The sequence below is a fragment of the Zalophus californianus genome, chromosome 6, assembly GCF_009762305.2.
Source record: "Zalophus californianus isolate mZalCal1 chromosome 6, mZalCal1.pri.v2, whole genome shotgun sequence".
In the NCBI taxonomy this organism is placed as follows: domain Eukaryota; kingdom Metazoa; phylum Chordata; class Mammalia; order Carnivora; family Otariidae; genus Zalophus; species Zalophus californianus.
In genome coordinates, this window is record NC_045600.1 from 89,670,903 (window position 1) to 89,696,256 (window position 25,354).

General features: G+C 38.8%; 1 protein-coding gene across 3 annotated transcripts in view; it reads left to right on the forward strand.

The window, feature by feature from the left end:
• The first annotated feature begins 1,532 nt into the window (after positions 1-1,532).
• Positions 1,533-25,354, forward strand: part of SLC12A1 (solute carrier family 12 member 1) — a 93,511-nt gene continuing 69,689 nt past the window's right edge. The window contains exons 1-8 of one of the 3 annotated variants that reach the window (XM_027570290.2): positions 1,533-1,576; positions 2,700-3,320; positions 12,302-12,436; positions 12,592-12,667; positions 17,344-17,439; positions 21,106-21,245; positions 22,348-22,458; positions 24,384-24,495. In XM_027570290.2, coding sequence (XP_027426091.2) covers positions 2,901-3,320; positions 12,302-12,436; positions 12,592-12,667; positions 17,344-17,439; positions 21,106-21,245; positions 22,348-22,458; positions 24,384-24,495 — 1,090 coding nt within the window. In that variant the 5' untranslated portion in view covers positions 1,533-1,576; positions 2,700-2,900. Of the gene's footprint in view, positions 1,577-2,699; positions 3,321-12,301; positions 12,437-12,591; positions 12,668-17,343; positions 17,440-17,972; positions 18,069-18,567; positions 18,664-21,105; positions 21,246-22,347; positions 22,459-24,383; positions 24,496-25,354 lie in introns of all 3 variants that reach the window. The other 2 variants (XM_027570289.2, XM_027570291.2) reach the window with 2 other exon arrangements.

Sequence of the window (25,354 nt, forward strand, 5' to 3'; positions counted from 1 at the left end):
CCATCCAGGGCCAGTGAATAAGGCTTGTTTTGAGTCCCAGCCCTATCTTAGCTGTTCTAAATAATAGCAACAGCAAGATGAATCTGAAATGAATTTGAATCTGAAAGGCATAATTCCTATGCCTTGTATGTGGGGAATCAGAACCCTTTGTTGAACAGATAAATGCTTTGTACGTAAGAGCAGAGTGAGTTAGTGGTACATAGTTGTAATTCTGTCTCTATTTCTGAAACAGCCTCATGACATTAGCCTGATTGATTAGCATGACATTTGCCTAAGAGCGTCTAAAGGGTTTTACTTAGGTATCTGCAGACCCTTTCTATAATCCAGCATCTGTTCACCCACCTACCTTTCCTCCTACTTTAATAGGCATAGTACCTCTCCCAATCTCTAATGATTCACCCTGGAATCTTAGATGTGACTAAGTAAAACTCATCAGTCAATTCTAAATATTTCCAAAATAGTAAAAGTGCTTAAGTACAAACCAGGACTGATCTAAATCCAACACACAAATTAAGTCATTTAATCCCCTCGATAACTTTACAACAAGGTAGGTAATATTATTATCCACAATTGCATTTTACAGATGTGAAAGTCAAGGCACAGAGAGATTGACGAATTTGCCAGAGCTCACACAGGAAGTGGCACAGCTGGGATGTGAGTTGAGCATACACATTTCAGAGTCTTGCTCCTAGCCCCTGTGTCAAGCTACAACCGTGCTGCTCAGGCAGCTGGAAATCACTTGGATAGCTTCTTATAAAAGACCACGAGGATTCATTCAATCACCCCGATTGCAAACCAATGACAGAATGTGCACAGAGGAGTTGTTTGTGCTGTCTTAATAATCACCACCTCACAGATTTGAGCAAAACCTTTCCCTCAACAAAACTAAAAAACCCGGTTTGATATAGATGTTTTACCGGGTAGAGACCAAAAGGCCACTGGGAAACTTACCCACAGTTTCATTCTTGCTTGAAACAGTTTTCCCACTAGGTAGAAATATTTTCAATAAATCACTGATTCTACATTCAATCTGCTCACTTCCCATGCAGAGAAGAATTAAGCTAATTAAGCTAATTAAGCTACTATAAGCAAGATAAAATGATTTCAAATACCATCTTCTGGTTAAAAAGTATAGAAATTATCTCTGGAAGCCTAGATTTTGCTGTACATGCTAAACAATAGGAGGTCACCAGGAATCATGTGAAGACACCGGGATTCAATTTATTTAGCACCAAACAACTGAAGCACTGCTTATATTTTGCTGGATGATTACTGTTGAGCAATCCACCTCCCCTTATGAATTAAAGAAACTTTATGTGATTTCCTGTCTAAATGGATTAATGGTTTACTACTGGTTACTAGCTGAGGTGGTACTTAAGTTTCCTCAGGGCTAATGACTGGGCAGCACCCACGGTTTTATTTCACACCAGTCACTGCTCAATCATCTCTTTCGAGGAAGAATCTAACCAATAAGAAGAAGCCTACAATTCTGGGCTGAAAGCTAATTGCCCCATATATGCCTGGCTGATGTTGAAACAGGTAACACTTCCTGAGAAGAAGACTCCTTCTTCTGGTGGTAAGTTAAACATTTCTGGGTGGGGTAAAAATCACACTTAATATTATGTCATAAAGTGGATTGAGGAGTGGTGTAAAGGCAAAGGATGTCGAGGACTATGATGAGAAGTGGTATATTCTATAAAAACTAAAGAGATGACAGTTTCACTTATAATTTCCCCCATAAAAGGTTATTTGCAAGTTGAAGTTAAGATTCTTTTTTTTTTTTTAGTTCAAAGAAATAGCCTAAGGACTTCAGGGGAGAGGCACATTTTTGTATTTGTCTGTTTTTCTAAAAAGCCAAAATATAAGGTATCAATAAAGAAATATTATTCTAATTAAAGAAGGTTCTAAGATGGGCTCATGGATTGTAAAGTGATTATGTAGTCTATTTATCTCATGGTCAAATACAAGCTTCTCAATGAATTTGAGACTATTTCATTAAAGGGAATCAATAGGGCATGATTATTTTACCTAAATATAGCATACAACTTTATTAAGGACTGAGATTTATTTCCTTACCCTGAATATTCATATATTTTTGAAGAGTCCATGATAGCATTTGTAAAACATACAAGTGTATGAGCAAATAAAAGGCTAGTAAAAGATCCAAGAATTTACAGAGCTATCTTCCTCACAGGATATATTATTATAAACTAATAGCATGTATTTCTTAGAAGTTTTAAAAATATTTTTAAAATTTTATAATCATATAATAAAATCATCACATAATATGTGTTCATATCAATAATAAAATACTTTGCAGTTTCAACATTTAGTAACGTCAATGAACTGTGTTTCAGACTGAGAACTGAGAATATTCTCATCAGTTCTTACTGTACTCAGTTGGTAGAGTTATATCTTTTCTAAAATCATATTAAATCCAACTGCACTGAGTCTAAGCAAATACTACAAACACAGATAACAGTTTAATGACTGCACTGAAAATTCTGTTTGCTGAAGCAATTCCCCAGTTATTTATTATGGGATTTAATTGTGACTAAAGTTCCTGGACAGGTAGTTTTTAATGAAACCAGTTTAAAATTGTATGTCTTGTGATATAAAACTGTTCCCTCATAGCCCCATCCCTACTTAAGTGTATTTATATTTCTTGAAACAAGTTTACTTTTCTTTTTCAATGGCAGCTTTGAAGAACATTCTGAAGATTGTATAGCAGACAATGCATCAAGAATCTATTTATTGAGTCCTTCTAAAACAGAAGCGAGGCGCTCCCTAACGTAAACACATAGGGTTTATTTTGAGGAGGAAAGACATATATTTTTTTAAAAAAGCAACCATAAAGTAGACAGCTTAGTCCAAAAAAAAAAAAAAATCCACTTTGGAAGATGTCTATGAACAACTCTTCCAATGTATTTCTGGATTCAGTGCCCAGTAATAGCAATCGCTTTCAAGTTAATGTCATAAACGAGAGCCATGAAAGCAGCGCAGCTGTGGGTAACAATGCCGACCCTCCACATTATGAGGAAACCTCTTTTGGGGATGAAACCCAGAACAGATTCAGAATCAGCTTTAGGCCTGGGAATCAGGAGTGTTATGACAATTTCCTCCAAAATGGAGAAAACGCTAAAACAGATGCCAGTTTTCATGCTTATGATTCTCACACAAACACATACTACCTACAAACTTTTGGCCACAACACCGTGGATGCCGTTCCCAAGATTGAGTACTATCGCAACACGGGTAGCATCAGCGGGCCTAAGGTCAACCGACCCAGCCTGCTTGAGATTCATGAGCAACTTGCAAAGGTAAGTTTCAGAGCACGGGCAAGTATCTTTCCTTACTCCTTCAGGCGATCTCCTACTCTGTAATAATGTTCTGAATGTCACAGTGTCTGGTGGAGAGGTCTATTCCGAACCACCCTTCTTCCTGACACAACTGTCCCTCGTTCCCGATAACCAGAAAATACACAGAAGTGTCCCACGCATGTTCACTGACTGAGCACAGAGAACGAAAGAATTAGTTCTGAAAGTTAGGCAATGTGTTGTGTCTTGTTTACAGTTATCATCTACTCAATGCACACTTGGTTAAACATATCAAGCTAAATCCGAAGCTGGATTCACCTTAGTTTTAATGCCTTCACAACAGTTGTAAAAAAAGAAAAAAATCACGGGCGCTTGCTGTAGTTAATACTGTGCTTCCAGCCTTTAGAGCACATGGGTATTTTATATTCTTTAAAGAGAGAGCAAAGATTTATAAGATTCAGCATTTTATCCCTTCTTCTTCAAAACTTTGCCTGAGGCTCCTGAATGCACTTAACCATGTAAAAGTAACTAAATTAAATTTAAGTACAGAAGCAACAGACGTGGCTAAACTTTTCATTATTTCAGGAATATAGCCTGGGTTCCCAAATCTGCTAGAAGCATGAGGAAGCACTTTTTCTAATCTTGTAGCAAATCGGTTATAAACTCAATAGATTTCTTCTTCTATACCTTGCTCTAAAATAGGTTGAAGCACTTTATCTTCCTGCTCTTCTGGAACACAGTTTGGAATGAATATCATTCTTTATGGGTATAACTACTTGCTAAAAAGAATAATTAGCTGTCACATACCCAAATATAGTTTACTTTTGCTCAGGTTTTGATGTAAAAGAAAAAAATTGACTGAAACAATTCCTTTCATATTCATTCATTCAACAATTTTTTTTTTAATCAAATGATTACCCACTCCAGGGAGTCTAGGAATATTGCTCTCAAGAAAGATGCTAGTAAAGGTGAAAATTCCCCTTTAGTTTCTGTTCATTCTTCTTTCCACAAGGATACCCATCTCTAAAACTTACTCCCCTGATTCCCCAGGGTCTCTGACTCTGCACCCTACCACCAGAGACAGAGACTTCCTGAGGGGAGCCATGCTATGAACTCTAACCTTATCTCTTCTCCCCACCAAGCCTTACTTGTCCCATGTACCATATTGGCAACACTGGGCTGAATGGCTGGTTTCTTTACAGGTATAAGATTTAGACTTTATCTGGGATATTTGGTGTTTTCATCAAAAGAAGTTAGCAATCTGAGAAAAAAATGGCAGCCCCCATTAAGAATTTTGAGAAGAGGGTTGATTTGAAGCTCCTGAAATCAGACTGCGGTGTCACTTTGCATTGTGTAGAAAAGAGGAAAGAAGAGAAAAAGGGGAGAAGGAAAAGAGGGAGAAGTGGGTTGCGGGAAGAGAGCGCAAGGAGTTTTCAAGATATGGGAAAGGCAGAAAAAGAAATGTAGGGCATTATAAAGAGGTTTCAATTTATTCTGAAGAAGGAAAATGAGCTGAAGTTTTTTTAAAAAGACCTGAAATTCTCTCCCACCATAATCAACCTCATTACACATGATAATTTTTAAAGCTGCATCCCTGATAAAATTGCCATCAAAATTTAAATATTCTTACTCACGTTCTTCCCCCAATTTACAACAAAACAAAATAAAACTCTAATTCCATTAAAAAGGAAATGGAGCAAACTCACATTGTTCTTTGGACTAATGTTGAGAGAAACGTAGCTTATTTACAATTCCCAAAGCCACAGTTTATGTCAGTCTTTACATTAGGGGAGGAAAAACTCTCAGGGACCAATGGTCGGGTTGGTTGTTCAAAAGCCAGCTGAATGACCGTGGTAGAAATGCCATAGCTGCAAAATGCCATAGCTGCAATTGACAGATTGCACAGCTGTTTGCAATATCATATTCCTTTTGAAAAGATAAAATGAGACAAAGGACTGCACTTTGACTTCAAGCACTTTTTTCTCAGCTACAAAGGAAGAGCAAATTAAATAGTTTAAAAATTAGGTTTAGGCCCGGGGTGCTTGGGTGGCAAAGTTCATTGAGCTTCCGACCCAGTTTAGGCTCAGGTCCTGATCTCAGGATCGTTAAGACTGAGCCCTGCGTTGGGCTCTGCACTCAGCGCAGAATCTGCTTGAGATTCTCTCTCCCTCTCCCTCTGCCCCTCCTGCTCATGCTCTCTCTCTAAAATAAATAAATAAATCTTAAAGAAAAAAATTAGATTTAGGCCCAGTGCCCTGAATAACCATTCTGAATGAAGGAGTATAGTAATAAGTCACTCTTTTTATGAATTCGACCCTTAATTACCAAGATACCTCATCTTGATTAAATGGTACTGAGATATCCACATAGCTAAATTGGGAGCAGAATTCAAATACAACCATGGAATCCACATTCTAGTGTTTCTAAACCTGTAGGGCCCAGTTCACCTCTCCACATGTTCTATTCTTTAAAGAGAGAGCAAAGATTTGTGTGCTATCGTTCGATATCAGACATGAACAATCCAGGCCTTCTTCAATTCATCTCTTTCTTCCTTGTTAGTGAATTTGATTCTATTTTCCTCTGCTTAAAAGCATAAAAGATGAAGACCTATAGTGGAATGTAGCTATGCTGCTCCCTCCTTCTGGCCCTTGACATTTTTATGGTGGTCCCTCAAACTACAACTAGGAACAATCACTGGAGCAAACATTGTATAATAATGCTCAGACACATCATAGATTTTGTATGTAAAAAATTATAAATGATAATGTTTACTTAAACAATTTAAAAGTGGGAAGCAATTGACATAGTATGAGTGATATTTTTTTGTACCCATGATTCTAATGCTTTAAAAAGCCGTATAGGAATGGTACATTCATACTACATGACAGAACATATTTAGACAGAACTTATTTGTATTTTGTGCAAATCCCTGTTATAACTTCCAAGTCAGAAAAAAAATTACATGAAAAGGTTTTTCCTAATAGTTGAAATGAAAAATAGGTTTGAAAGACATTATTTCAAGTCTCTACCTTAACTGAAACTCTAGGAGAGATACTTATTGACAAAATTTGTAATCCCAATGATTTGAGATCATCGTTGAAGAAATCTTTTCATTTTCTATGTAGTAAAGAGCTAAATGCCTATACGGGTGGCTATGAATTATGGATTTCCAAAACTCTAGTCAAAAGCAGGAGAATAATGACTCCATCCTTTACTTTCTCTGCAATATTATACAAGCTACTTAACTTCAACTGCAATTGTAGGATATTTGTAAATACTAGAGTTTATATGCATGTAAAGTCTAGTATGTTGCCTACAATGGTTAGAAACCCAGTAAATGGTTGTTGATAATGATGATGGTAATTTTTATATTAGCTGATTTTTATTTAAAAAGCAAAATATACACTGATAAAATATTTAACAACTACTAAAAAAATGTATAATGAAATTTCTCTTATCTAATATAGATCTTCAGTTATTCTCTGCAGGACAGTCATTACTGTCAATTTCTTATAAATCCTCCCAGAAATTTTCTATTCCTATACAAACATACAAATATATCTGTAAGTATCTATATTCCTATCTGTCTAATTTTCTGCCTGTCGTTTTTTACAAATACATATTGAAACATACTTTACACATTATCCTGCACTCCACCATTTTCATTAAATAATATACATGGGAGTTCTTTCCATATCAAAACATGTGTAATGATTGTTGGACGTCTGACACAGATTAATCTGGTATTTTTACTTTGTAAAAATAATTCTACTTGTAGTGTCCAGTATAATCCTGTGGCCACCTTTTTATACACAGTTCCTAACTACAGGGCTAACCAAAATGAAACTCCTTTTCAGCCTTACTAACCACATTGTTGTTAGCATTTCAGAAAAATATAATTATATAGAAATCAGGAAAATATACAGCCTTTCTATCAAAGTCAGCATTCTCGTGTCATTGAAATAAAGTGTCTATGAAGAGTATAAAATTCTATAAAAATTAAGATAGAAATATTATTTTTAAGGAAACCAACCATTTACAAACTCTTCCAAAACAAAGACAATGGAATGACTTCACTTTGGGGCCAATAGGCTGTTATTGACAAAAAGTAATTTGTGAGTAAAAAGCATTAGGAAAAGTAATTTGTGAATAAAAACCAATACACACACTCTGGTGTTAAAACAAACTTTTTATTGAGAGTTTTTTATGGATCAGACGGTGTGCTCACACTTGGCAAATTCTTGTTCAAAACTTAGAACAACCCTTCCGGGTAGGTACTCTTATTATTGCTATTTTATAGATAGCAAAGTTGTCATAAAATCCTACGGATCCTTTAGAAGAGAAAACAAAAACTTAAAAGTCAATACACTTCCAAGGTCAAGAAGCCAAGGTCATGTGTCTAATAAGTTGAATCCATGTCTGTATGACTCCAGAGTCCATGTTCTTTATCAGTACTTTCCATCCCCATAACATACTTATTTCTTTCTTCTTTGATGACAGCTAGAAAGGTATTTGTCATTTTTCTGGGGTCTGAAAAATCACACATTTTATATTAAGTAAAATATGTGATTGAAGCTTCACTAATTTATCAATATTGGAGGGGAGAAATTCCACTGTTTTCCCTAAATAATATACATTTCTCCCAATGGCCTTTCTTTCTTTCTTTCTTTCTTTCTTTCTTTCTTTCTTTCTTTCTTTCTTTCTAATGCACTTTATTTTACCTTCTCTGAATAGTTAATGCACAGGTGAAACTTTTGGTAAATAGATAATCATTCTCTAAAGCTATGCAATTTAAAATGCATTTACGAAAGGTGGTGGGTCATCATTTATGGTAATGGAGTGTGAACAAACAAATTAATTCAAAGTATGAGGGAACAAACAAATTAATTCAAAGTATGAGGGAAAAAACTGGTTTCAGGCAGCAATCATAAAACTTTTCGTCTTTGAGACTTTGGTCTCAAGAACATGTCCTAGCCAGAAGCCTGCCAGCCACTGGTTATAGCTCACAGCCATCAGGTTCCCACAAACCCTCGACCCAGTCTTTTCAGTACTTTGATGATAAGCTGACTTTATAATTGCTGTATGGGCTTACAAAGGAGGCATTTATTAAAGAGTGAAACCAAGTTTCACTTTGCCGTGTTAGAAGAGAAGATGACAAACACAGAAAAATGATTTTGCCTTAGAGTCAATTACTTCAAAGTAAGATTTTCAGAAAACCCACTGGATTTATCCTCCTTGGCAGTATCCAGGAAAGGTTAAGTAACTTGCTGGAGGACACACCCTGAATTAATTGCATAGCTGAAACCAGATTCTAAGTCTCCTAGTTTATATGGTGCAGTGATTTTTCAGCTCCTGTAAGAGAGTAAGCAATGGAAATGGATCCTATACTTATACATTAACTACAGTCCTTTATAGTCAAGTGAAGAAATACACTTAAAGGTTTTTTCCCTTCTATGGCATAAATACATTAAAAACTTTGAAACTCTAGCAGGTTGAACATATTCACCTAAGAAAGAGTTGAACATCCTACATTGACTCTATTTTTGAATAGTTTTAAAAAATTATTGCCTTACTAACTTCCATTTATGATGAGTTCCCTGACATGCCCTCATAGAATAGTCCTTTTGTTTCATATTGTGATGTCCTAGTGATAAATTGAAGAACTGTTAAACTGTGCCCAGAAGGACATCTACCAGATAGAAATGTCCATTTAAGGGGAAATTTTAAATATCTTATTCATCCTTTAGCCTATTTTGTAAGACGTTTTTTTACAATCATTGGCATTCTCATTAATCCAGATGTAAGGTTCACAGTTACCTCCGGTGTTCAGCCAGGAGCAAAGCAATTTCCTGGACCAAACCCTCAAGTTCAGGTTTAATCAGAAAACATAGGTTTTATTCCCAAGATTGCCTTTAAAAAGCAAGCGACTAGGGCTCTGTCTCATGGGACCCCCAATTAACTGAGGAAAAGGAAATTGCCTTCTCCCTAAATGAGTAGCTGCTGATAGTCTGGCCATGAGATCTTGATTAACTAGAATATTGACAATTTTAAAAGTTTTTCTCAAATCAACTCAAATAAATGAATTTCTTAACCAAATAATCTCTTCAACATTCATGGGCATTTTAACACATTCCTCAATTCTGTGCTTGATTTTCTAGTTCATTTTCTAGAAAATGAAAAGTTACATCTGAATCACTCAGCTGCCTTATGAGGATAGAATCCATTCAGAGAAAAAATAGAATTTTTAATTGCCTGGAGAAAAACCTCAAATGTTTCATCCATCTGTAATAGAATGCAGTGTATATAGACAGGTGTGCTCCAGTATAATAGCCTCAGCCACACATGCTGCTCTTTTTTTTTTTTTTTGAGCCCCTGAAATGTGACTAGTACAAATTGAGATGTGCTATCAGTGTAAACTACACACCAGATTTCAAAGACATAGTGTGAGAAAACGAATGTAAAGTGTCTCATTAATATTTTTTATTGACTTCATGTTGAAATAATATTTTACAGAAGTTTATTAAGTAAAATATATTATTAAATATATTATTAAAACAGTCCATGATCGGATTCCTCCTGCAAGGTGGGATGCCACTATAGCTAATGAATTATTGCAAACATTAAGAATATGATATTGTGGGGCACCCGGGTGGCTCAGTCGTTAAGAGTCTGCCCTCAGCTCAGGTCATGATCTCAGGGTCCTGGGGTCAAGCCCTGCATCGGATTCCCTGCTCGGTGGGGAGCCTGCTTCTCCCTCTCCCACTCCCCCTGCTTGTGTTCCCTCTCTTGCTGTGTCTCTCTCTGTCAAATAAATAAATAAAAGCTTTTAAAAATAAATAAATAAAAATAAAAAAAGAATATGATATTGTACAAAAGTTAAGTACATTTTTAAAACTTAAGGGTCCAAATTTGAACCCAAATTATTTTATTAATTTCCTTTTACTTTTTTAAAAGGAGTTACTAGAAATTTTTGAATTACATACATGACTTGCATCTTGAGCTGGTGTAGATAACCAGTTTCTGCCCTGCTCGTTCAGTCTCAATTTCTGTGGACTTTGATTACCTGTATGTTACACTGATGTGAACATATGATGTCCGCTTTCAATTATCTGTGCAAATAGGGACTGAGGATACTTAGAATTAAGATATTCCTCATGTAATTCAGGACTAAATTTTAACTATTAATTTCACTCAATTTTACCCCCAGTGCTTTAGGAAAAGAGTAAGATGATCGGACTTGAGATTCATTCTCTTCCCCCTTCCTTTTTAAGCATGGGTTGCACAGAGGAAACAATGAGAAATGAAATATGCAATAGGGATGGAAGAGAAAAGAAATAAGAGGCGAGAATGGATAAGAAATGAGGTCGTCTGTTCTTAAGTGGTAGAGATCGGGTGGCCTTCAAATCCACTTTATGGATTCAGTACTGTTTTTTGATGACCGGCTGTTTGGTAGGCTCTTGTTTGGCATTGAGGAGAAGCAGTCCACAACCTCCAGTTAATATGCAATGACTTACCACACTGAATTGCACTGGTTACCCAAGTGTCGTACTAGTCTGAAAAAAAATCTTGTGGGAAAACAAAGTTGGAAGAAAGCCTTATTTACATAGAGAAGTAGAACATGGAGACAAGAAGTCAGTCACTTGGAGCAAACAGCCCAAATTAGTTAGCTTACAGTAGGTATGCTAATGATACATCAAAGCCCAAAGAAGCAATAAACCTTGAGCATAGCAAGGACAAGAACTTTGATCACCTTCAAATAAAGTCCTTACAATAAATACGGAATATTTATTTCACACCAGTCCCATTTTAAAAGGGGGGGGAATTGTCCTTGTCTGAGACTTCCTAGCTAGTAATGTGGGAACACATCATCCCAGCCTTAAACTAATTTAGACCACTTAAATAGAATAAAATTGTTCTTTAATAATGGTAATTAAGTGCTGAATCTAAAAGGTGTCCCCGGTGGTTTCCACTCCTTACTGGGAAAGATTGTTTTGGGGGAACTCAGTGGGTAACTCCGTCTAAACATTGGAGTCCGGGAGGTGCCAGATAGGCTAAATTAAGTGGGTGCATCTGAAATTACTCAAAGTCATATTTATAAGAGAAATTAGATTTGCTCTTAACTTGAGAGAAACAGAGCTATTTCCTTCCCCTGTTAAATTCAGATTAGCCTACAGACAAGGAACGTCTTCAAAATCAGGTCACAAAAAAAACCACTAAATAAGTTTTTGACATTTTTTGTATAACTTACTTTTTATGTCTACTCAGCCTACCTTTTTAGTAGTCAGCCAGTCATGAGACTTCTTATCCTTTGTACAATACTACCAGCACATCCAGCAATTTTTCAGGCAAAGACATATCGAATCTGAAAGAAACTTCCTCTACAGGAATAGCATTCTTGTCGCCAGATACTATATTTAAATCTTTTTAGAACTGTAACCCTTTTCTTCTTGTTTTTAAAGAAAACGCTTCTATGTGTCTTTCATTCAATCTTCTTAAAGATGATGATTAGAGAAATTTTATTATTATTTTAGATGAATAAAGTGAAGCCCAGGGAGGTTAATGGAAAGAAGTCCAGATAGTCTGCATCAATGAGATTAACCTCTTACCATGCCTCAAAGACCCTCATTCACTTTGATAGGCTTTCCACCACCCTGCCTTTAGTTTCTTTTTCTCTCCTTTGTTCTCTTTGTATTCTAAAGGTACCCAAATCTAACTGGTTTGGTTTTTTTTAGGTAATATTTTCACCAGTAGAAGAACTGCCCAAGCTCCTTTACCACCCTTGCAGTCCTGCTGTGCCTGAAATCACTCACAAAATGAACCCATCAGCAACCAGGGCAAAAAGATAATTATCTTATTCAAATGCTAGAATATTCCTTTTTTGCATGTGTTTTAAAATTTTATGTCTATTGTTTTGATTTGGCTTTGAATGTTTTATGGGTCCCTGCATTGACCAAATACTGTTTTTGCTACCTGTAAAAATGCAGAACATAGCAGTGGCACCGGGTTCGGCCGACAGGGTTGCTAACGGTGATGGGATGCCTGAAGATGAAGAAGCCGAAAACAAGCAAGGGGAGGATAAAACCGGAGCTGTGAAGTTTGGATGGGTGAAAGGTGTGCTGGTGAGAAAGCTCCTACGTTTCCAAATGAAATCTATTTGTTCAGTGTCCTCGGGGATTAAGTGTTGGAAAAGCCTGGACACCAGAATTACAGACAGGGCTGGGTTTTGCCCCACTCGCATGTCTCACATCTTTTTCCATGCTCCTTCAACCCACAGGTAAGATGCATGCTGAACATCTGGGGTGTCATGCTCTTCATTCGCCTCTCCTGGATTGTTGGAGAAGCTGGAATTGGTAAGCAGGTTTCCCCATGCCCCTTACAGAGTTTTCAATGTCAGTGATAAACTCCATAAGCAACTTGTTTTGACCATTAATGCTGAATGTGAGACGGAGGTCACAGAAATAATCTGCACTCCAGCTCTTTCACTTTGCCTCTTTGACAATGTTTGTCAGAGAGGAAAGGTGAAGCCTTAACTTCAGGGAGGCTGGAATTTTCCAGCTCGCTAACCAGATAAATGCTCAAGCAAATATTTCTACCTTTTCGTTGAGTTTTAGGTGTATAGATATATAGAGACACATATATTTGAAATAGTACTATTCCTATTGGGAGACATACTGACATTTGTGCATTCCCCCCTTAGGATTATGGGCAAAATTTCACTCAACAAAGACAGTTTGTGGGATAAGTGGTAACAATGTGACCGAACTAATGCTGAATTAGTTGAACATTTTCCAAAGAAAATAATTGTGTTACTTTCAGGTACCAGTGGTAAGAAAACAAAGGTTAATAAAATATTGCCAGATAGAGGCTTAAAAATAATAGATAAAATGACTAAGATAACATATATAACCATTACTAATTTTTCTAATGGAAAATGCATGATGTTGAAATTATTTCGAGTGATTAATTGATGTTTTTAAAGATGATATTTTATTTAAAATATCATTTCCTGTGGCAAACCTTTTTTTTTTTTAATCGAGAGTATACTGGTAAAGTTTATATGAAAAATTTATTTGAATTTTATCAAAGTTCCTGATTTAATGCAATAAAAATTAATGATGTTCTACTCTATATATGGGAAATACATTATAGATCCACTTTTGGAGAAGACCTATAAATCATTAGTATCAAGAACATAGAGGCTTGAGCGCCTGGGTGGCTCAGTTGGTTGAGCGACTGCCTTCGGCTCAGGTCATGATCCTGGAGTTCCAGGATCGAGTCCCGCATCGGGCTCCCTGCTCAGCAGGGAGTCTGCTTCTCCCTCTAACCCTCTCTCCTCTCATGTGCGCTCTCTCTCTCTCATTCTCTCTCTCAAAAAAACAAAAAAAAAAAAACTTAAAAAAAAAAAAGAACATAGAGGCTCAGATGTGCTTTTAGATAACTGCTCCAGAATGTATCTCAATTCACATTCAAAGGTACTTGGTCATTATTTATTGCCTTTGCCACTCAAAACATACTGAGCATCACCAGAAGACTAACTCGCAACAAGAAAGGGCCGCACTGTAAATTGAAACACTGGAACCAGTTCCCATCGTTTTTCCATGTTTCATGTTTGGCAACTGCTGGGTTCCTGACAAAGGGCAGCTTGCCAACTTTATGATGCATATCAAATGAATGCTTATAGCCGCAGGGTCCAAAATAAGTATATGCTGTTCCATGGAAAATCTGCATCTTAATATTGCCAAGTGTTTGCTCCAGGGTTTCATGCAAAATTAGTTTTTTAAGGGCAGTTTAGTAACTTATTGAGATCATCAAGCAACATTACTCTGTTTGGAGGTATGAGTGTAGCCAAGGGCAAGAGTAATTCTTTTCTAATGCAACTTATTTAACATCCATGTGTTTGGGCAATAACCTGAACTTTAATCAGATCTTACATTATTCTTCTCAGTTTCACGCTTATTGCAAAATTGTAAAATATGAAGAACCCTATCTTCAGTATTGTACTTTCAGACATCAGTATTGTTTTAATAAGGGCTTTTTATTTAAGTAGTCTTATCCTCCTTTAAATGGGTGTTTAGCAGGTTTTCCTTTGAATGAAGGTTTGTTTGTCGTGGTTGTTTTAGTTCTCAGAAAGTAGACTTTAGTGAGTCGTAGAAACTTATTACCACCCTTACTCAGTTTTACTGGCCTTTGCTGTGAACTTAAAGTTAAATGAGCTGATTAAGTCACCTTCTGGGTCCCACTTGGAGTCCCTTTATTGGGTAAGAAAAGAAGTAAATCCGAGTAGTTTCTCCTTGTTTGTGGGGATAGTTTGGGGAAGAAACCTGGATATGCTTTCAAGAGGAGACCCTGGGAACAAAGCCAGAAGGAAGCTGGAGCCACAAGTCACAATAGCTACAGCGCTTGGGTAACTGTTCTAATGCTGTGAGTTTCGGCTCTCTTTTCCCCAAAAGCAAGTGGTAGAATAAGCCACGAATGCCATTGACTTGTTCTTCTCTGTCTCAGAGACTTTGGCTGGGGCAAGATAGTTTCTAATAAACATCAGGCACAGAAGAAGGGTATGGAAAATGTATGACCTGAAGCAAGTCATTTATACTCCGCGAGTTTCATGTTCTCATCTGAAAATGAAGGAGCTGGATTAATTGTTTCCCAGTCAATTCTTTGAAGATAAAGCTAAAGAACCTTGCTGTCTAGGCAGACACAAATTGAGATAGGCTAGGGTAGTGCAGTAGTCTTCAGACTGTGGGGTGCCTAAGAATGACTTGGGAAGTTAGGTTACAAAACCACAGAATCCTGGGATTCACTTTGAAAGATTCAAACTCAGTGGTTCTGGGCGTTTTTAATAAACGCCTCAGGTCTTTCCCGAAGTAGGTGGTTCAAGGACCTCCCTTGGAGAAAACTACAAACTGCAAGTTCTCGAAGCTGCCTCTTACCCCGGGACTTTATGTTTGATTGTGAGAGGAAAGCAAATCTCTTGCTGTTTAAATGTGTAAAACTTTGTTCCAGGATTTCAAATGGTTTACAGAAATGTATAGAACGCAAAAGAATAAATAAGAATTGCTGAGAAAATAGAAGCAAAGGGAAAATAAGGGTAGGGCAATAACCAGAGTAGGTTTAGTGTCCTGAAATGCAGACCGTATAGTTCTGTGTAGTTGCTGGGGTGAGCTCAACACTTGACATCACATGGCCTCAAAACAAAATCAGAAGAAAATAATGTGCAGAAGATAAAAGGAAATTACCTGTCGGGGTGCAAAGAACTGAGGCCACATGGTGATGTAGAGGTGATGTTCACCACAGGATCCCTGCAATGATTCGAAGATTTAGTGCAACTATTCCTACAACGCCAAACTTTGTCTTGAGGGACTGAAGCAATACGGTCGAAGTTTGCATCTCATGCCTACAATTAGCCTCTTCCTACTGCACTTCAGACTGTGAAATAGCCTCGAGACTTCTTTTAGAGCCAGGATAGAGGCAGGACCATCAAGAGAGGCAGCCTCCAATGCCTTGTTTCCATTTCTGTCTGTCTCTCCTTCCACTACCCCTTCTCCCAGGGCATGTGGCCAGAGACATCACAGCTTCTCTTAGACGACTACTGTTCTAATAACCCCAGGAAGCAAGACAGCCTGCCAACAACAATTACGAAGCTTCCACTTTATGTGGGGGACCATACCAAACAGACCCAGGGGAGAGCATTCTGGCTAGAGCCAGGGGGATTTCAGTGCCTGTGACCCCAAAATTCTTTCTGTAACACTGGCAACAGATAGCCTAACAAGAGAAAAACAATTGGAAGTTTATTAACTTACGCATCATGTGTACACAAGAGAAGACTCAGCAATGGGTAACTCAAAGGAGTGGGCTTACATAGCATTTTAACAAGAGAACAAGATTTTTTTTTTTTAGAGAAGTCACAAGACAAAGGGAAAGGAATGAGTTTCTAGGGCGGCAGATTGTAGGGGCACTAATGGAAAATAAGTAAGTTTGTTAGGTAGTTTCCTCCAGCTGAGAAGGGCCTTGAATTGGCTCTGCTGATGAACTTCTGTCCTTCCTGCTATAGAGGAAAGTGGATCCACTTACAACTTACGTCTTGTTTTGAGGCAAATGGGGAAGTATCTGCTTTTTTTCTGTTGCCTTTAGCTCAAGCTAATCTTTCTGCTAAAGTGGTACATTTTGGGGTGGCAGAGTCTGCTACCCTTCAGTATCCTCTCGTCTGTGTGCTTCCTGAAGCTGACAGCAGCCTTGCCTTTCTCTGAATTCCGGTTTATCACTTTCTGCCTCCTAGAATCATTGACCTTCTGCACCATAAGATCCTTGAGGGCTGCTTTTTTCATTTCATTTTATTTGTTCCTTGCATTTCTCTTGCTACCTGACACCTGGCTAGATGTATAGTAGGCTTTCAATAAACAACAGCTATTATAACTATCGTGGACATGGACCAAAAAGCAGGCCACTGACTGTGTACTGGTGTTCTACTCACTGTGCTGGCCACTTCCACATGGATTCTTTCTAATTCCATTGCCATGTTTGGCTCAGAAAATGAGTAACTTGCCAGAGGTCATGTAGCCAATAAATGAAAGTAATTCCACTTGATTCTTTCTACTTTATTCATCTGCCAGATGAACAATTTGTTATATTGTATGTAATTTTCCACTCTCACACAACCAAATGGACATAAAGAGATAGTTTACCTGAAGGATGAACATTTACTCTCCAGTTATATGAGCGGCTTGGAATTGTATGGACCAATTATTATGTTTGTAGGTGTCAAAAGCAGCATACAAAATGGGGTTCCCGTTAAATTTTGACCAGTCCTCGTTGTTCAGTCGTGGGCAAGTCTCGCTGCACATCTTAGCTCTTCAGTTTCTAGGCAGAAAACTTCAAAGCTGAGCATTTACTCTGGTGATTTCCAGGCCAACTTGTTAATTCCAGTGTGGTCCTTTGGTGATTACCCTAGATTTGCTGGCTTTTATGTAAACGATCTAATGGATTGTTCCACTGTTTAATTGCCTTTATTTTTCCTCTCTCAACTGAGGTCTTGGTGTGATTATCATCGGCTTAGCCGTGACAGTGACTGGTATCACTGGTTTATCCACCTCTGCTATTGCCACAAATGGATATGTCAGAGGAGGTAATTAAACTTGTGACCCGCACGATCATTTGTAAGGTAAAGGCAACCTAGGCTCAGATAGTTCACCAGCTGACCTTTCTGGAGTGTTCTCAAAGGTAATCCAAGTTGGTTCCTTTTTTTCCCCTCCAGGCAAGAGAGATGCAAGAAAAATGGGGAAGGATTTAACCTTTGTCAAACCTCCAACTTTCTCATGCAGGTTCCTCTCAAGCAAGAGAGAAGGTCAAATGTCATGTTTTCTCTTTTCGCAGCCAGGGTAGTTTGTCTCCCAGGACACCAGCATAAGTCAACTTTTCCTTTCCAGGACCGCATATTAGATTGTGTTTACTTTTGGAAACCATCCTTCATCATAATGAGCAGGCCTCGGACTTGATCTTTATGCCAGGCAAACCTGTTTCCCCCCAGCACAAAGCAACTCTGCTGGGGCCCCAGGCGTGGACGTGAAAACTTAAATCAGAGGCAGTATAGTTTGCAGCAATAGGGAATCCAAGTAAGAAAAGTAAAACATACTGTCTTTTATCTCTCATTGCTAACAGGTCTTGGAGTTCTCATAATTCTTCTTTCCACCATGGTAACTTCTATTACTGGGTTGTCAACTTCTGCAATAGCAACTAACGGGTTTGTTCGTGGAGGTAACATTTCTAAGATACCTAATGCCCTCATCGCTTGCCACGGGTAGGAAAAGTTTTTATATACTTCTCTTTGACTGGAGCAAGCAAGGAGCCCACTGTTCTTGACGCCAGATGCAGAAGGAAACCTAAGGTACCGTGAGCTCAGTCCTGGTCCGCGCCACTCAGCTGTGGGATCTCCTCTAATGGACCTCTCGGGCACCTTGCAGCTCATGGTTCCAGGTGCTCAAATTCCTCTGGTGAATGTTTTCTTTTTCAGGTTGGTCTGCAAGCCCCTTGCCGGTGTCTCTGGGGCAATGATTCCTGGACGTGGCTTCAGTTTTAAAGTTTAGTACATTTCAGGTGCTTCCGAGACCTTCATGGACTGGGATCTTTTAGAACATTTCAGGTTTTTCATGGGGAGACTGACCCTTCTGTGACAAAACTCAGACCGCTGCCTCCTCGAGTGCTGGTGACTTCTTGACGTACCGGAGTCAAACACCTTTCTTGGGGGATTTTGCAGGTCTTGGAGTCATCATCATCGGCCTGAGTGTGGTGGTGACAACACTCACAGGTATTTCTATGTCCGCTATTTGCACAAATGGAGTAGTCAGAGGAGGTAAGTCAATTCATTTACTTATGACTACAAGCTTGGCTTACAGAGTAATGTCTACAGTTGGTTTAATGTTGGAAGTAAAATTTGCATATTCATAATTAGTCCCCAAAGCCTTAAAGCAAAATGAACTAACCCAAATTTAAACATCAAGGCAAAATTCTCTCAGCTAAAATTAAGAGATATCCAGAAGGTTTTCTTTGACCCATTTCCCGTGATTAAACATGTTTATAGAGAGTGACTGGGTGTTTAGAAAGAAGGCATAAATAATTACAGTAAAATATATGGTTTATTTGTGCCTTGGCCGGGCCCTGCTGGCTCTCTTCCCAGGCCCACTTAGCACCCCAGTTGACACTCCCTGCTTACTAAGCCCTCAGAGTTCACCCCAACACAACCCTCCCAGTGGCCCCCAGGCCTGAGAAGATCCTTCAAAAGAAAATAGCAACAACTAAACAGAACAAAGAGTTACTTTTAAATCATCCAGGAATAAGCAGGCTTAGGTAGAAAATGAAGAGGGCAAGGTTTATCATTGCTTCTAATTCCTGTCTTCCCCCTCCCGCTCTTTTTTTTCTTAAAGATTTTATTTATTTATTTGTCAGAGAGAGACAGGGAGAGAGGGAACACAAGCAGGGGGGAGTGGGAGAGGGAGCAGCAGGCTTCCCGCGGAGCAGGGAGCCCCGATGTGGGGCTGTGCGAGGCTCCATCCCAGATGACCGGAGCCCAAGGCAGACGGTTAACGACTAAGCCACCCAGGCGCCCCTCCCCCTCCCATTCTATTTGGCTTCTCCTGGGGCCGCAACTTGGGTACCTTATCCAGGTTTCCCTCCCCAGGACCTTCTAAGAGCACCCTTCCTTCCACAAACACACATCCTCTCACAGCTTCCCCTGCCCCTCTCTCATTTTGACCAAGCCGAAGTAACCGGCTAGCTAATTTATTTAATGTCATGTGGACAAAGGAGATAATGGGGATTTGCTCCACCCAAATAATTGGTTACATTTCTAAAGAGAGTTTTGACCCTTTAACCCAAAGGAGTTACTGCAGTGGAGGAAATTCCTTTTCCGTAAAAGATAGTTTTGTTTTTGTTTTGAGATATGTTTGTTCAGTGTCATTCCTCTACCAATTCTGCTCACCTCTAAGACTAGCTCCTTAGAGGAAGTCATTACTTTCCTATGGTCAGTCAGAGCATCTAGCTACTAGGCCTCTCAACACCTAGTCTTTTTTTACCTGCTCTCACTACCCTCTAAGAGTAACCAAGGCAACTCAGTCTTTCATGTGCAAAGAAAGAAGTTCACGGCCACATATAGAACAATCTTTTCAAGGTCCAAAGGAGAAGCGATTGTTCTAAACCCTCCCTATCTTTCTTCCCATTTGCCACCCCCATACATATATGGGTATTTGGCAATAATCACGCCTTCTTGAGCTAAAAACAGAACCAATTCCAATTTATAGAGTGGATAACACGTAGCACTATACAGATACCTTTTTTTTTTTTTAATTTACTTACTTATTTGTGGAGGGGGTGCGGAGGAAGAGAGAAACTTTAGCAGACTCCGAGCTGAGAGCAGAGCCCGACGTGGAGCTCAGTCCCACGACCCTGAGACCAGGACCTGAGCCAAAACCAAGAGTTGGCGCTCAACCAACGGCACGACTCAGGGGCCCTGCATACAGATACCTTTTTATGCAGAAAATATATATCGGAAAAGTATACCAGAAAGGAAGGTAGAATAGCAATGATAAACTTCACCTACTTCATTTTCTGCCTAGGCCTGCCTGTTCCTGGAAATTTCAAATATAAAATTTTACTTTGATTACATTATTGATTTGAACTCACCAATGAATTTTTTTTAGAAAACAAAGCATTTGGGGGCGCCTGGGTGGCTCAGTCGTTAAGTGTCTGCCTTCAGCTCAGGTCATGATCCCGGGGTCCTGGGATCGAGCCCTGCATTGGGCTCCCTGCTCTGCGGGAAGCCTGCTTCTCCCTCTCCCATTGCCCCTGTTTGTGTTCGCTCTCTCGCTGTGTCTCTCTGTGTGAAAGAAAGAAAGAAAGAAAGAAAGAAAGAAAGAAAGAAAGAAAGAAAGAAAGAAAGAAAGAAAGAAAGAAAGAAAGAAAGAGAGAAAGAAAGAAAGAAAGAAAGAAAGAGAGAAAAAGAAAGCAAAGCATTTTGTTTTGGTAAAGTTTGCTGTAGTCTTATTTGTATACAATTTGTGTACAACTGGGTTTCAATAAATCAGAATTTACTAAGTCAGGATAATTCTATTGCATTCTGTTATCGTTCTCAGAGTACGAAGAAAGCCTAACTTATTCATTCAAGTAACACAAGAGTCCTAATATTATTAGCAAGTTGCGATATTTTTATTAGAATAAAAATTATTCAAAATTATTTGGTCATAGAAACTAAATCCCTTAGGAGTTCCTCAGAGTAAAGCATGTTCATTTTTTGTTTTAGGTGGGGCCTACTATCTTATTTCCAGAAGCTTAGGGCCTGAGTTTGGTGGATCTATAGGCTTGATCTTTGCTTTTGCCAATGCAGTGGCTGTTGCTATGTATGTGGTGGGATTTGCTGAAACAGTGGTAGATCTTCTTAAGGTAATTAAAAGTTTTTCTTTTCTTCAGCCAAGTAAGATAATTCAGTTCAATTTGCCTTTTCAGGGCACTAAGAGGTTATCATTATAGCAAGATGAAAGGAAATAGATTTGTTCTGTAGAATGTGGAAGTTCGATATAGTTGAAGGAGCTCTAGGCTTGGCATCAGAACTGGCTTGGAATCCTGAGCTCTCATATTGATTAGCTGAGATATTCTGGGCCAGTCCCTCTATTCCTCTGAACATTATTTCTCAAATCTATCATGTGGGCTATTAATGCTGTTCTGTGTATTTCATAGAAATGTGGTACAGAACAGATGAAATAATGTACATGAAATACTGTGTAAAACATGAAACAAAAGAGAAATAATGGGTGCTATTATCAGCAGCAATATTACTACTGTGGTTATAGATTTCCAAAGGTAAAGACAGTTCAAACATTAGAACAACTCACTGCAGAAAACTCAGCATTTCCTAGCTTAGGTAGGCCATCTCGACAGTGTGTCTGTGAGCGTGTTAACTAGCTGGTATGTGAACTAACTTCTAGTTCTCCTTTCATGGTAGTGATAGCATTCACTGAATTCAATCAGTAATAAAGGACCTTTATTGGAAAATTAGATGAGTAAATGAGTGGATTATATAGTTCATAAGGTATGTGATCTTCAAGAAATGCATTATCTGGATTATGGAGTTTGTTATTTAATTGAATAACATGCATTTTCCAATAGTCACATTGAAAACCACTCAGTTTTATTTCTCTAAGATTCCCCTTGACACGCAAAAATAATCATTCTTGTGAAACAAATAACAACAATGTGTATTTACGTGTACACATACTTATCTCGGTGCAACAACAGCTTTAAAAGCTGTGACTAGAATAAGCATCTAGACTTTCCAACTCCTAACCTTGGCTACCAGTGGCCTATTATTATAGGACAAAATAATGTGAATCTCTGATTTAGAAGCACCTCGCTTTTCCATTATCCAAATGGTCACCAGAGCACAGTATTTCTTCTTACTGTTCAATTTTACAATACGACATACAGACAAAAAAAAAAAAAAAAGCTCCGTCTCTAACCATTTTAGTGATTTTCGTTGTTGTTCCAGGAGAGCAATTCAATGATGGTGGATCCAACCAACGACATTCGGATAATCGGCTCCATCACAGTGGTGATTCTTTTAGGAATTTCAGTAGCTGGAATGGAATGGGAAGCAAAGGTGATTTTTCTCAAAATGATGTCATCAACCACCGCTGCTCGGTCTTGACCAAATTGCAGGAATAGAACAAACCCCATCTTCAAAAAGAATTGCTATTATTACTTGCTATGGCAAAAGTTGCAGGTTAGCACTGGGGGGAGCCCCAAGCCCTCCAAACCCGAGGTCCAGGCAGTCAGGACGCCCTGCTCGTGTGTCACATGATCGGGCCTGCGCTTTGTCCTTCTCTGTGTGGTCATCACTGTGACAGAGACACCTCGGTTGCTGCCATCTTCACCCCTAGGCCCCTTATGATTGTAGGAACAGTCCATGCTGGAAACCTGCGTCTCCCAGTCCCACCCCTGGTGTCGCATTTTCCAGCTGACTGTGGGTGCCTGAAGCCCAAAGGATATGGGAGAAGGGGATAGAGGCCGAAACTATCGTTCTCCCCCGAGATGCAGTACTTCAGGAGTAAGTCCTGGAACTAGACAATATCTGGATTTAACTAGTAGTAACACAGTTAGTAAATTTCTGAATGGCAGGAGCATGTCTTTTATCTGATTTATAACTCTCTAGTGACTGGTATAATTGCAACTGGTCTTAAGAGCCTGAAGATATGGTGCCTAGACTTCAAGAGGTCCCCAGAGATTGAAAAGTGGCCAAACCCGCCCACCTCCCTAAGGCAATGAGAAACATACAGCATTTATTTGTGGATTATGCATTCACATCAAACAAAAATTAATCCAGTGCTTATTAGGTGCTGGGCATTCTGCTAGGTACTGGATATTCAGTGATGACACAAACAGGCACAATACTGCCCCTAGTTGAACATACTATGGTCTGTGGGGATATAAGTAATGATCAAGTAGATAAACAAGTAAATATAGAATGGTAAATTGTGAACATGCTATAAAGGAAATAAACAGGGCACTCAGATAGAAAATAAGGGGCATCTACTTACAATGACTTTATTCCCTGAGGGAGGCAATGTAGCTGCAGGGCGGTAGAAGGTAGGTTTAAAGCTCTAGCTCTGTTGCCACAGCACCTGGATTTGGATCTGGTTTACATCTGTATGACCTTGAGAAACGTGCCTAACCTCTCTGTGCCTCAGTTTCTTTATCTTTTAAAATGATGATAACAATATTACCTACTTCAGACAGTTATTGATAGTATTATTTATCTGAAAGAATACTGGTAAAGTGAAATCTGTCTGTTACTGTAAACCCTCAGTGAATGTTAGCTGTTATTATTTAGATTCAGTGGTCAAGAAAGTCCTCTCTGAGTAACAAAGTAACTAAGGCTTAAAGGATGAGAAGGAATAGTTATGCAAAGAGTCGGGAGAAGTGCATTCCCTACAGAGGGAACAGCAAGCATATGGGAATGCCAAGCCAATAGACCCTTGAAATGTCAGCAGGGGGAAAGGGGGACAAAGAAAGACAATTTGATTGGTCAACCTTGCAAACCATTTGTGCTGGGCACACACCGGTAGCCCAACATCAAGTGTACAAGGCATCACAGGAACTCTATGAATTATTGTGTTATTAATGCAACTCCTGTTGCATTTAGCACTGGGAAAGGAAAGAATCCATAGGCACTCTGCCTAGAAAAGAAATAAACTCTATCAGCGATAAAACTTTGGGCTCCATTTATATTCCTGAGGGCACTGCAGTAAGTTACTCACCTAGTACTTGGAATGTTTTTGAAATGTAACCTTCAAATGCCCAAGCACAAGCCTCCATTGAAAATGTAACTTCTACACTCTGGTCAGAAAAGGCTTATAAGTTACCATTCTGTAAGATACACTATTACCGACTCTGGATAGTAGTTTTAATCAGAATAACCAGATAGAGTTTTTGTCCAGTGGACTTTCAGTAGACATGACTTTTGTAATTATGTAAAACATTGTTAAGTAATTCTTAAATTGGCCTCCTTTTACTTTGCCATTCCAGGCTCAGGTGATACTTCTGGTCATTCTCCTCATTGCTATTGCAAACTTCTTCATTGGAACCGTCATTCCATCCAACAATGAGAAGAAGTCCAGAGGTTTCTTTAACTACCAAGGTACGTGTGACAAATGAGTTGCTTGGCAATCAGTGGTTCTCCACTGCCCACCTCCATCACCACCCCTGTTACCCCCATGTCAGCCATTAGAATCCAAGTGTGATCCAAAGAAGAGCCTGGGGTTGGACTCAGGAGATCCAGAGTGAGTCTCAACCCTGCTGCTTGCCAGCTAGACCAGTCACCTAACATGTTTGGGGTTCAAATTTCCCTGCTGAAGTGTGGGTGATAACAACTTCCTGAGGGGATTTTTGAGAAGTAAATAAGATAGTGGATGCAAAAGTGCTTTGAAAACATTCAAGTGTGGGACAAATTGTTGCTGCCGTCAAATAGTATAAGTAGAGTTGTACATACAAGGAAAGAGAACCTAGTTCAGACAATTTGCTCAACCCTCGAGAATACTAAAGCCAAACATGGTCATTTTCCTGCTAGACTTTTTTTTTTTTTAAGATTTTACTTTTAAGTAATCTGTACACTCAACATGGGGCTCGAATTTACAATCCCGAGATCAAGAGTCATACGCTCCACCTCCTGAGCCAGCCAGGCACCCCTCTGCTAAACTTTTTTGTACCTTGCTTATCTATAGCATTACCTAGTTAAGCATCACTGTCAGGTTTTCAAGCACAAAAGATTGTAGGAATTGGCATAGGATCCTGAGGGGATGTCACAAAGCATGAAATTCTCCTCCACCTATACACACCATCCTAACTTTCCATTCTAGCTTACTCAAGAATCCACTGCTGAGATTTAAAAAGTATTTCCCTTCATCATTTATTCAGTTTTGAGTGTCTGTTTCCTTTTGGTATTAGATCACCTCTTTCTTCCTGATTCTTTTTCTTTGTAAAGTTTGTCTTGTTTGCTT